Source organism: Mustela nigripes, chromosome 14 (assembly GCF_022355385.1).
Source record: "Mustela nigripes isolate SB6536 chromosome 14, MUSNIG.SB6536, whole genome shotgun sequence".
Taxonomy (NCBI): Eukaryota; Metazoa; Chordata; class Mammalia; order Carnivora; family Mustelidae; genus Mustela; species Mustela nigripes.
This window is the reverse complement of record NC_081570.1, coordinates 8,676,413-8,689,444: the sequence shown is the minus strand read 5'-3', so window position 1 is coordinate 8,689,444 and position 13,032 is coordinate 8,676,413. Positions and strand designations below refer to the sequence as shown.

Below are 13,032 nucleotides of genomic sequence, written 5' to 3'. Positions count from 1 at the left end.
AAAATGCCAGGCGCCTAGGTGGCTCAGTGGGTTAAGCCTCTGCCTTCGGCTCAGGTCATGATCTCAGGATCCTGGGATCGAGTCCCGCATCAGGCTCTCTGCTCCGTAACCCCCTCTCTCTCTGCCTGCCGCTCTTCCTACTTGTGATCCCTGTCAAATAAATAAATAAAAATCTGTTTAATTAAAAAAAAATGTTTTAATATTTATATATTTATATATATTTATATATATATAAATTTTAAAACATAATATATATAAATATAATATATTTATATATTATATTTATAATATAATTTATTTATATTTATAAATATATATTATATATATTTATATTATTTATATATATAATAATATTATTATATATATAAATAATATAAATATATATATATATAAAATGCCTAGGGATCAATTTAATCAAGGTGCATAAGACCAGTACATTTAAAACTACGAACACTCCTGAGAGAAACTGAAGACCTAAATAATTGGAGAAAATAGGCCACACTCAAACAAAAGACTCAACAGTACGAAGATGTCAATTCTCCAAAAGTTGACCTACAGATCCAACACAATCCCAATCAAAATTTCAGCAGGCTTTTAGAATCAGCTTGTCAGTTTCTCTAACAAAGCCTGCTGAAATTTTGATACAGAAACTGACAAGCTGAGTCTAAAATCCACACAAAAAAGTAAAGCATCTAGAACAGCAAAAAAAAATTTTTTAACTTTTTATTTTTTTGGAATGATTTTTTTTTTTTTTAAAGGTGGCTCCATTCCCAATGTGCAACCCAAACGCACCAAGGTGGAGATCAAGAGTCATGTGCTGTACCACGTGCACCCGTCAGGTGCCCTCACCAGAACAATTCTGAAGGCAGTTCCTTATGAAGTCAACCACACAGTTACCACCTGACATGGCAATTCCTCTCCTCGGTCTTTACTTAAGAGAAATGAAAACATACAACCACACAAAGATCTCAACACAAGTGCTCACAGCAGTTTGATTCACAATAGCCAAAAACTTGAAAAGACCCAAATGAACATAAAGAGGGTGAATGGATAAACAAATTGTATTACATTCAACCCACAGAATACTACTCCCCAATAAAAGGAAACCACAAGGCTGCTACTTGCAACAATATGGATGGATCTCAAAAGCATTGTGCCAAGTGAAAAAAGCCAGATACAACTATGCAGTATGATTTCATTTATAGAATATTCTAAAAAAAAAAGAAAACCAGAAAAGGAAAAAATGGCAGAACTATTCTGACGGAAAACAGACCAATGGCTGCCAGACACAGGGATTAGGAGACTGTTTGCCTAGGGAAACAAGGAGACTTTGTGGGTAACAGAAATGTTCCAAAAATTTGGATGTGACTGGGGTTCCAAGACTATACAACTGTTAAAACTCATTGAATTGTACTCTTAAATTGCTTAATTTTACTGTAAGCAAATCATACCACAATAAAGTTGACAAAAAGTATGGTACACTAATATAATGAAATGTTTCTCATGTATTGATCAGTGAAAATACAGATTAAAAAACAGTGAGAACAAGACAGTCTTAATTTTCTACTTAATCACGTTTTTATGGATTTTATTATCTATAAAAAACATTTATTAGGGCAACCCTGTTGAGGCCCTTCACTTTTGAGAGCTTTTTCTGGATCTTCACTCAATAAACTTCTATCACTTTGCTCACCAAAACAAAAAAACTACTTTAAAAAAATATAAATAGGCTTTATAACATAAAAAAGCTCCTCTTTCTTTGGTGTTAAGCACACAAGTCAGGAGAATTCACAACACAATAAATAGCGTTTTCACTTTCTAACCATACATGATTTGTTGGTATGGTCCATCAACCCATGACTACTGCCTGTTTGCTTTGTTCTTTGAGTAAATTATAGAATTACAAATTAACTCATATTCACTGTAACGAACTTAGAAGGGAAAGTCAAACAAATAGAAGGAATCTGATATCAGCGTAATGTCACCGCCAGAGATCAAGGCTGTTACCATTTTGACAGGTTAGTGCAGGCTCTCAGAACGGGAGCTCTGAAGCCTGTCTACCTGAGTCGAATCCCTGCCCTGGTCCCTCAGAAGTCTGGCCAGCCTCGGTAACTTGTTAGGTCTCTGTATTTCCCTCTCCTTACCTGTGAATGGGAGGAATTGTAGGCCCTACCTTCAAGAGCCGTTGGAAGGACGAAATGTCCTCCACCCACACACGTGTGGCATGCAGAAGCACTCACCTAGGAGCAGGCAAGTCTACTGCAAAGCTAATGCACTAAAACTGCACAATCCTACTCTTCCAACACGCCTTAATAGTTCCATGTTACCCATATCCCCATTAAGAGAAAAGCTGAATCATGAGTTAGCCAGAGTTCCAGGCAAGCAGAGTTAAGAACTACTGTTTCCTGGGGCACCTGGTTGGCTCAGTCAGTTAAGCATCTGCATGTGGCTCAGGGTCCTGGGATCCAGCCCCGTACTGGGCTCCCTCGTCAATAGGGAACCTGCTTCTCCCTCTCCCACTCCCCTGCTTGTGTTCCCTCTCTCTTTCTCTCTGTCAAATAAATAAATAACATCTTAAAAAAAAAAAAAGAATTACTGCTTCCTCACTGATGAAATGGCAGTATCGCATCTGCCCAGCACCCCCTCACTGGTTATAATCATGACTCATTATATTTTCTGCTGGATACTATCATCTCACTAAAAGGCGAGCTCCATTAAGGCAATCACCTTGTCTTCCTTGTTTTCCATTACGTTCCTAGCACTGGCAGACTCTGACAGATCATTTGTCAATGAACATTCACTAAATGATTCACAGAAATGCACAAACAGGTTGTCACAAGGGTCAGACGGGACGTGTGCGGGCACTCTGACAGCTCCCAAGCATCACAACTACACCACTAAGCGAGCACACAGCGTACTTAGTTTGTATCTCCATTTTCCTCTAACATCGGAGTCAGCAGAATAGCAAGAAGAACTTGCTACTGGTGAAACAGCTTCTACTGGCAACACCCAGGCTCCAGATTCTTGGACCAAGATTTCAAAACGCCAATACCACATCTTCACTCCGCCAAAATTCTGCCCTCCCAATTGCTCAGTAAATAAAGAAGTTTAACAAATATTTGAAACAACATGTAGAGCATAAGATGCAGGAAAACCATACCGTGCTTCTGGGATAAAAATAAATTCACACTTGGCCCAGTCGAGGTATGTGATGCTCTTATAATTTCAAACATCAAGATTAAAAAGAAATGTCAAGTGCTACTCGATCATTATTTACAGACCCTGGAAAATACAGGAATAAATAATCCAGCTTCAAGTCAAAGGCAAAGCATACCACCTATCACCAGGAAAAAGGTATTTAAATTTCAACAGCCTCAATTTTACCAGCAAATAAAAGTACATCTTTAGCTCTCTCCATACATCTAAGTATGCAAAAATCTTAAACGTTAGTGGTTCAAACAGCTAGGATTAAAGATCTTGAGATCAGCTTTTCCTCAGAGTCCATGCACTTGGCACTGTTCAAAACAGAAGATCAGGGCGCCTGGGTGGCTCAGTTGGTTGAGTGACTGCCTTTGGCTCAGGTCATGATCCCAGAGTCCTGGGATTAAGTCCCACATCGGGCTCCCAGCTCCATCGGGAGTCTGCTTCTCCCTCTGACCTCCCCTCTTATTCTCTCTCATTCTGTCTCTCTCTCTCTCTCTCAAATAAATAAATAAAATCTTTAAAAAAAAAAAAAAAAGGAAGATCATTCCTTCACTACTTGTCTTACCTAACTTGGTATCACAAAAACTTCAAAGATTTACCTGTTCAATTTCTGCCTAATCCAGGAAATTAAACCCAATTACACACTAATGTACACAGTCTCACTTCCTACCCCTAGTGATTCCTCACAGTACCACTGCTGCTTAAACCACACTGGTGAAAATAATCATGCTAAGGGTACATGATTCTAATAGGCAACATTTATTAAAAGTATCAAACTGAGAGTCACAAAAATGTTCATCCCTTTGACCAAACAATATCATTTATAGGATTCAATGTTATAAAAATAATTCAAAAAATGAAAAAAAAAAACAACTAGGTACACAATGCTATTCAAAACTGGAAGCAATTTAAATGTTAAAAAGCAAGGAAATGGTTAACTACACTGACTTAGATGGATTATACAGTTACCAAACAGGATCACTACGAAAAATGCAAAGCAAAATGGAAACAGATTAAGAAAAAAGGTAAACACGATGGCTTTCAAAAGTGTATGCATAGGGGCACCTGGGTGGCTTAGGCATTAAGCGTCTGCCTTCAGCTCAGGTCATGTTCCCGGGGTCCTAGGATCGAGTCCTGCAATGGGCTCCCTGCTCAACAGGGAGCCTGCTTCTCCCACTCCTACTCCCCTGCTTGTGTTCCCTCTCTCTCTGTCAAATAAATAAAATCTTTTTTTAAAAAAAGTATATGCATAAAATTAACACATTTCACGTTACTGTATGCTATTCCTCAAATGTTTTTTTTAAAAAGCATAGGGAGGTGGAATTAAAATTTTAAAAATTATTTTTAAAAAATATTTTTAATAAATATTTTTAATAAAAGGCATAAGTAGACCACAAATATAATGCCATTTTGCACCATTACTGGGGCAAAATAAAAAGGTTAACGAGTGTTGGATATGAATTAAAGGATATGAATTCATACAAGGAAGTGAATGAAAAGGAATTCTTATAAATTGCCAATGGGAATGTATAATGGGTTTTGGGAAACAATATAGTACTATCTTATAAAGCTAAACATGTGCATACCCCCTGGGCCAGAAATCGTGCTTGGAGAAACTCTTACACGTGTGTACTAAGAGACATAGTACACAACAGCAAAACACTGTAAACAACGAAATGTTCAGCAGGAAAACGGATAAATCTGTTCTACATGCAATGATCTATAACACTGAAATTAAATGTAAGGCAATCATGTGTAACAGCCTTAATGTATCTAACCAAATGAAAATGAAAAAAAAAAAAAAAAAAGAAAAAGCAAGCAACAGAACATTAAACACAGCCTAATACCATTTTTTTTAAAAGATCAAAACAAATTAAATAAGATGTAATATGGGAACTTCTGTTTGAGGGATCACAAGACCCAAAAATCAGGAGAGTAGTTACCTAAGGAGTTGAGAGCAATGAGATGGGGAAGGAACACGTGCAGCGGCATTAGCAATGTTGTAATTTTTATTTATTTCCCAAACGTTCGAAACTGATATGCTAGAGATATTCTTTTATATGTGTCAAATACTAAATTTGTTTTAAAAATTTCTGAAGAGAAGAAAGGTTACATACTCTATGCTTACAACCATGGAAATATGCATAGGGAGACACTTAAGAAACAATGAAAACAAATTACAATATACCTGGGTACTAGGACACTGATGAGATTGACCCTTTTTTCCCATAGTCCCTATAATTTGTGCTTTTACAGATAGATAGATAGACTGATCGACTGACTTTTTTTAACTAAACAGGCTCCATGCCTAGTGTGGAGCCCAACACAGTCCTTGAACTCACGACCCTGAGATCAAGACCTGAGCTGAGATCAGGAGTCAGAGGCTTAACCAACTGAGCCACCCAAGCGCCCCTGTGCTTTCATATTTTTTAAAAGTTATATTCCCTCGAAGATATAAAGGAAACAGGTAACATTATTTCCAGGAAGAGAAACTGGGTGATTGAGGAAAAGTAATTGAGAAGGAAACTTTCCTCCAAATGTCCTTTTGCGTTGATTCTATATGAAATCAACATGAAACATATTCCAAAAATTTAAATAAAATTAAACTTTTTAAAATGTTGTCACTATAAAGACAGCACCTATTTAATTATAATCTATTACTTAATGAAGCTTAAAAATAAGTTAAGTTTTACAAAGGACTGTACTGTAAACATTTTCTGTGGTTCCCAAACTCTGTGCCAAGACACCATAAAACACTGCCACGCAGGTCCATGCTGCCAGGACATTTCAAATTTTTGAAGCAAACACATCAACTGTTGGACACTGCACATACTAGACTAAGGTAGTTCACGTTCAGTGTTAGATCATGCTACTTTCCTTTCAATGACATGGCACCTTCACAAAGCTGGGTCTCTGGCAGCTGCTGTGATAAAGAGCAGGGCCATGAGACAAAGAATGAGTGCTGTCGTGTCCAGCCTCGTCCTAAATCTGAGAAGCTGAAAGGTGCCCAAGGGCACTTACATCCCTGCTAGCAAGTTATTTATTTACAAATGGGATAAAAATATAACTCTTTCACTTACATGTTATTTTTTAAACAGCTATTGAGTCATTAAGACTTGTGTACCTACTTGTTTAGACTTAACTACTTTTTTTTTTTGACTTAACTACTTTTTTTTTTTTTAAGATTTCATTTATTTATTTGAGAGAGAGAGGATGAGCACAAGTGGGTTGGGAGTGAGGCAGAAAGAGAAGTAGACTCCCCACCGAGCAGGGAGCCCGATGTGGGCTTGATCCCAGGACTCCAGGATCATGACCCGAGCCGAAGGCAGACAGATGCTTAATCGACTGAGCCACCCAGGCGCCCCTAGACTTAACTACTTTTTTTTTTTAAGATTTTATTTATTTGACAGGCAGAGATTACAAGTAGGCAGAGAGGCAGGCAGAGAGAGAGGGAAGCAGGCTCCCCGCTAAGCAGAGAGCCCCACGTGGGGCTCGATCCCAGGCCCCTGGGATCATGACCTGAGCCGAAGGCAAAGGCTTTAACCCACTGAGCCACCCAGGTGCCCCTTAACTACTTTTTAAACGGAAAGACCATTAGGTGTGTCTTTGTCTGAGGACGTGCTGTGGAAATATTTCCAAAACACTAAGAGAACCATGAAAGAAGCTAGGAACCGCTAATCTATTTGGAAAAAAATCTCTTTATTTAACTGGTATGTTCCTTGGAAACATTTTCCAAGAGAAGTGTCTCCACCGAAGCACTAAAAAGGGATCAGAAGTCTTAAGTGTTAGCCATAAATTCCATTTATCTTCTTTAGAGGAAGCTAATGCTAAATCTTAGAGGTCATTAACACACGACACGACGAAAGGAAGAACGGAAGCTTTCCAATTACAGAAAGACTCCTGTAGATCATTGGCTACATGGAGGACACTAGTAAGCGTAAAATTATCTAATTACCTTTTCTTTTTGCAGTGAAATTTTCCAGACTTTTTCTCTAGAGGCTTAAAAGTTCTATTGATCAGTCAAACAGGAAAAGCTACTTGGGGAAATGAGCCTTCCTACCGTCTGCCCCTCGATGGCAGCTCGCTGGCGCCCCAAGACATCTTGCAGCTGCGTGAAGTGCTGGACGAAGGCCACCACCTCGGCCTGGAAGCGCTGCGTGTGCACATACTGCACGGAGGCCATCTGGAGGCTCACTCGCATGTCGTGTTCTCTCCGGAGCAGTGGGTCAGGCCGGCCGTATCTGGGAAGAAGCGCGGAAGTGTGACTAGGCAGCCAGACACAAGTCAGCACTGAAAGAAAACAGGCCTACGCAGGGGTTTCCCCTAGAAAGCTGCTGTAACTAGTGAAATGCCACTCTGCAATCCGGTTTGACATAGCAGACCCCAACAGCCGCTCTTCTCCGGAGCCACGGCAACACGCTGAGGATACAAAATGCAAGTCTGGGATGATGGCCACGGCTGTGAACAGGTGGGCAGCCGCGGCTCGAGCCTCCCTCTGGATTCTAGAACTCCCCCAGCAGCCACCTGCAGCTCACACCTCTCACTAGCGTTCCTTCCCGGCCTTTAGGGAAAAGTGATTCTCCCCGCTCGAAGACTGTAACGATATGGACTCGAGAGATAAAAAGTACGTCCAAGAACAAGGGCGAAAGAACATTAAGTGACACAATCAGTGTTTCTGGGGAAAACGGTCTCCTGGAGGCAGAAAGCTGTCTTCTTTTTGCTTCGTGAAATGGAGGCCAAAGAGGTTTAGCCTCTACATTCCAAGACAGGTTAGAAAACGTTTATGAATGGTTTTCAATTTAAAAGCCATGGCATCATTTAATAAATTATACAAGACACAGTCCCAGGGGCAAGAAACTCACATTTGCTTAAGCACCTATTTTGTGCCAGGCAGACAGTTAGGACTTTTATATTAATTATCCCATTTATCATATAATTACACCCCATTGGGCACCTGGGTGACTCAGTGGGTTAAGCCTCTGCCTTTGGCTCAGATCATGATCTCAGGGTCCTGGGATCAAGCCCCGCATCAGGCTCTCCACTCAGTGCGGAGCCTGCTTCCCCCTCTCTCTCTGCCTGCCTCTCTGCCTACTTGTGATCTCTGTCAAATAAATAAATAAAATCTTAAAAAAAAAAAAAAGAGTTACACCACTGTGGTAGGTAATAATATAAACACACCAATCTACATTCTCAGTAGAGTGTGATATACTTCCCCCGAAAATGAAATAAAAAGTCCTCAGACATCTTTGGGGACAGTTTTTCTCAATTCTAGTTAAACATGAGAATAACTTTACAAATGTTTAAAAAAAAAAAAAAAACAACTTAGATTATTTGGGGGCAGAGCTCGATATCTATTTTTTCCAACAGCTCCCCAATATGTTGAAAACCCAGGATTTTCAGCCTAGTGAAGAAACCATTATTTAAAAACTACATAGGTCCCAAAATGCCTTCTAAACTCTAAAACTGAAAAAATTCAATGTATATTGTCTTTATACAGAAAAAAATGTGTGATATCATTTAACATCCACATCTTTGGCAACTTTTTCAGGCTGAAATCATTCCAGAACCTTGAGAACTAGATGAAAACTGATCTACCTTTGTCCCTTCAATGTCCATTCAATATTTAGATAGAAAAACTGACTCATGGAAATTAAGTGACTTGCTTAAGGTCACATAACAAGCGAGCACAAAGCCGGCAGGAGAGCCCAGGCTTTTGAATAACCACAATTATTTTGGGGCACCTGGCGGGCTCAGTCAGTGGAACACGCAACTCTTACCTCAAGATTGTGAGTTTGAGCCCCAGGGTGGGTGTAGAGATTACTTAAAAAAAAAAAAATCTTTAGGAAAAAATTATTTCAATCCCACACCATCTGTTTATGAAGACTGAGTAGCCCGCTTCAACACAGATCAGTCTTACTATAAATCAGGATTCCCTGCAACTAGATCATGTCAATTTTACCTAAGAAGGTAACATTTTCTTAAATTTTTATTATTTAGCCAACAAGAATTTCAAATAGCAAGCAAATGTAACAAAATGTCAAATGAGAAAAACTGGTATTTTTACTTAAAAGTCTGGAAGATGAGCGCTTCTTCCCCACTGGTTGTGAAGCGCTCTCTGTAGAATTCTCCGTGCGCTGTGAGGTCACTCAGGGACAGGCTCCCGATGCTGCCCTGTAAGGCCAGGTCTCCGTCTAGGAATGTTAAAATTAGAACACATTCTTATGTATCTATTTTGATCCTACACCTTAAATATGTCTGGCACAAAACCGACAAACACATGCCTCAGACTTTTCACTATTTAATCAAATTAAATGTCAAAGGCAAATCTTCATATTCCAATCCACCCACCAAAAACATTTTCCATATTGTTTCAAACAGTCTCAGTGCAGAAGTCCAAAGGGGGTTGAAACAATACAGCAATATCATACTTTACCCTTTAGAAGGGGAGAGAAATTAAATGCATACACAAACTAAAGGATAAAACATTTCTAAAAACAGACAAAATGGGATCCATTCAGAGATTAAGACCATTAACTGGAATTAGTGAAACAGCAAAAGGTCTATTAATTGTACTGAGGATAAAAGAATTAAGGAGGAAGTGTCAGAGATATGTCAGGTATTCGGGAAACATTAGGTGGGTGTTAGTGTGATTTAATTTTAAAAAGGGCAATTAATGAGACCGACACTGGAGACAGGTATAAAACTACTCCGGTATTACAAGAGTGAAAGCCCTTGAAGGTGGAAACGAACAGAGGAGGATGATGAGACATGTGCCTCTGAGACGTGGACCTTTGATGAATCATTCTTTACACGGTGTGGATATTAAAAAGTGTGACTGAGAACAGTTGCTTCCATAAAACGAGTTTTATCGTCCTAATTAGCACTACAGAGCAATGACTTCTGTGTCTGTGTTCAACATGCCAGCTCAGCTCTCAGGGAACTGAAGACGTACTTACATTTGGCCCTTGATGTCATCTAACAATAAACCCCAAACTTCTCCCAATTTTAGAGACCCATCTCTTCTGAGCTTTTATAAATTAACTGAATTTACATCAGGCATGAAATCTCAGTATCAGATCATTCCTTTCCCGAAACACATTCTTGTTTACACTACAGAGGCGACTCCTGAGCTGTGATCTTCCGTTATTTCATTATCTGTTCTGAGGAAGGAATAGTGCTTTATTCACACTTCATAAACCTCTTCTATTTAGAACTTGATGTAGCTGATCCCTTGTGTTCAGCTAACAATTTCAACCCGCAGAACGCCAGCTTTGCAATTTCCTCCCGCCTAAAACTACGCCCCTTACTGGTGGCTATTATGGCAACAGAGTGAACATACACCCTGGTTTCCCAGGTATAATTATTAATAATGTCCCCTTTCACTCTCAAAATGTCCTGATTTGGACAAAAAATTATATAATTATAAATTATATAATCACCCTAGACAGAGTTTGTTAAAAACACAGATAGATGCCAGGGCCCCATCCCAACCTAATGAATCATATTTTGGGGCGGGGTGGGGGGGCGGCGGCCAGACACATGCATTTTTAGCAAGCTGGCCACATGATTCCAGTGTTTGGAAACCCCCACCAGAAACCACAGCCAGACCAAGAACCACAATCCAAGCCACGGATCCCTCACCTTACTTTGCATGTGAAGACAATTACATTTGTGAGCAGGAGGTCCAAATGCTTACCGCATTTTGCAAGTTTGCTTTCTCCCCACTTACCAATCATTTCCAGGTGTGCAGCCAATTTGGACACACTGGCTTTAGCAAGCTCACTGGTGGTCTTATTCAGCACGAGAGAGAGCGAATGAACCTAAGAACGTGGGAGATAAAGCAAGGCAGATCTTACTTGGGGAGAAAAGGCATGTGTCAGGCAAACAGCAGAAGCAAATCGAGGAAGATACAGTAAGGGCTCGGGAAATATGACGGGAACACTTTTGCGGACGCCAATTTCATTTCAGCTTTCTTGTTCCATCACACACTATCAGAGGAGACAGTTAATGAGAAAAGGCTCCACAGGACAACCTAAAACCCAGGGCCCACAGCGGCATCTCTGGGCTCACCTCATCTGGACTTTGTCCGTGAAACGTGTTACATTATAAAACAATCATTCTCGTTTTTGCATTTGTTTATCGTATTACGCTATTCTGTAATCACTCACAGAGATTCATTAAGTCCTACCCTAAGAAATCTGTCCAAGCAAAATGATAAATACGATTTAGAATCCTGTTTAATGACTAGACAAACATTTAACAGGGCCATTGCTGACCAGCTGGGACTTGGCCTAGGAACCAGAGTCCAAGATCTTCTTTTTGAGGGATGAGCCGAAACAGAAGAATGCCAAAATCCTTGGTCTTAGGAACCACATTTCTTATAACAAATAAATCCTGTACTGTAACACTGTCATTTCAAACATTCAAAGGACTTCTATATGTAGGATGTGTTGAGACAGGTGCCTTAGCATCAACCCCAGGGATAAGAGATCAGTTGGGGAGAAGGAAGGAGAAGGGAAAAGATGGAACCTCAATCCACACACACTGCTTCCAAGCACCAGACTCAGCCCTGCATCTCCAGGGCCTGCCCCTAAGCCTGTGCTCCGTTAAGTTTGATGAATGAACAATAAGGAGCAAAAAAGATGGGGGAAGAAAGAAAGAAAATAATACACAGAAAATAAGAAGGAGGAACACTTGTAGAGGAAGGCAGAGAAAAAAGGAGGGGATTATTCTAGGTGCGGTGGCCTTGGAGGCCGCAGAAAGCTTGCTGACACAGACACATCGGTCTCAAGGAAACCAGATTATCATGAGGCAGGGAAACAAAGCCCCTCGTCACTTAATCACCCAAAGAACAAATACAGTGGGGTTAAAAATGCTTTGATTAGAGGAACCCAGCTGTCACCCCCTGACCCCACTCTTAGCACAAATCCTAGTGTCACTCTATGTGGGACCATGAGATGCTGTACACCCTCAAGCACGACACAACAGGAAGCACCCAGAGTGACCCACGAAGTGTCAACCAAAAGTCGAACCTCAATCTGAGGAAGCCTCCAGAGCTAACTTTCGTTTCTAAAATGAGAAGATCAAAGAAGATAGGTGGCACCTGATGGAAACCAAAAGACACATCCAGAATGTGGGACAGTCTACAGGACACCAGCCCAGTTTCTACAAGCCAGTGGCAAGGCGGGGAATACAGACTGGTTTTCTGTATTAACAGAGATTAGGAGCTAGGATAGCAACGGGATTAAACATGATTCTCCTCCCTGACGGCTCCCGGGCAGCCAGCACCAGGCCGCCTTTGCTACAACAAGTAGCTGAAGTACGTCACCCTCCAGGCACGGATGGCATCGGCCACAGCAGGGGGCCCCGGGCTCTGGGTGGCTGTCACTCTGAGGACGTGCCCCAAAGGGTCCACTGCATTAGCTGCTTACCCATCTTCCTGTGCTAGCACACGGAACAGAAAAACCTTAAAATCAAACGCGATCTGGGGTGCCTGGGTGGCTCAGTGGTTTAAAAAGCCTCTGCCTTCAGCTCGGGTCATGATCCCAGGGTCCTGGGATCGAGCCCCACATCGGGCTCTCTGCTCAGCAGGGAGCCTGCTTCATCTTCTCTCTCTGCCTACTTGTGATCTCTGTCAAATAAATAAATTTTTTAAAAAATCAAACGCGATCTTTTTTATGTGTTTTTAAACATCTACGCTAGGAGTACCAACGACAGGTTACAAATCTGGTAATCCACATAACAGCAAAAAAACACACAAGTCCTCGTTCGCTGAGTGCTCGCTTCATGCCACACACTGCGCACCGGGCCCCGCTCGTGTAGTTCTCT

General features: G+C 40.7%; 1 protein-coding gene across 7 annotated transcripts in view; it reads right to left on the bottom strand.

The window, feature by feature from the left end:
• Positions 1 to 13,032, bottom strand: part of VPS13D (vacuolar protein sorting 13 homolog D) — a 249,077-nt gene that overhangs the window by 197,752 nt on the left and 38,293 nt on the right. For all 7 annotated transcript variants that reach the window (XR_009399590.1, XR_009399591.1, XM_059375825.1 and 4 more), the window contains exons 22-24: positions 10,934 to 11,024; positions 9,269 to 9,395; positions 7,265 to 7,445 (exon numbers count right to left, since the gene is read on the bottom strand). Coding sequence is in view for 5 of the 7 variants with exons in the window: in XM_059375825.1 (XP_059231808.1) it covers positions 7,265 to 7,445; positions 9,269 to 9,395; positions 10,934 to 11,024 (399 nt within the window). In the remaining 2 variants the exon portion in view is untranslated. The remainder of the gene's footprint in view (positions 1 to 7,264; positions 7,446 to 9,268; positions 9,396 to 10,933; positions 11,025 to 13,032) is intronic.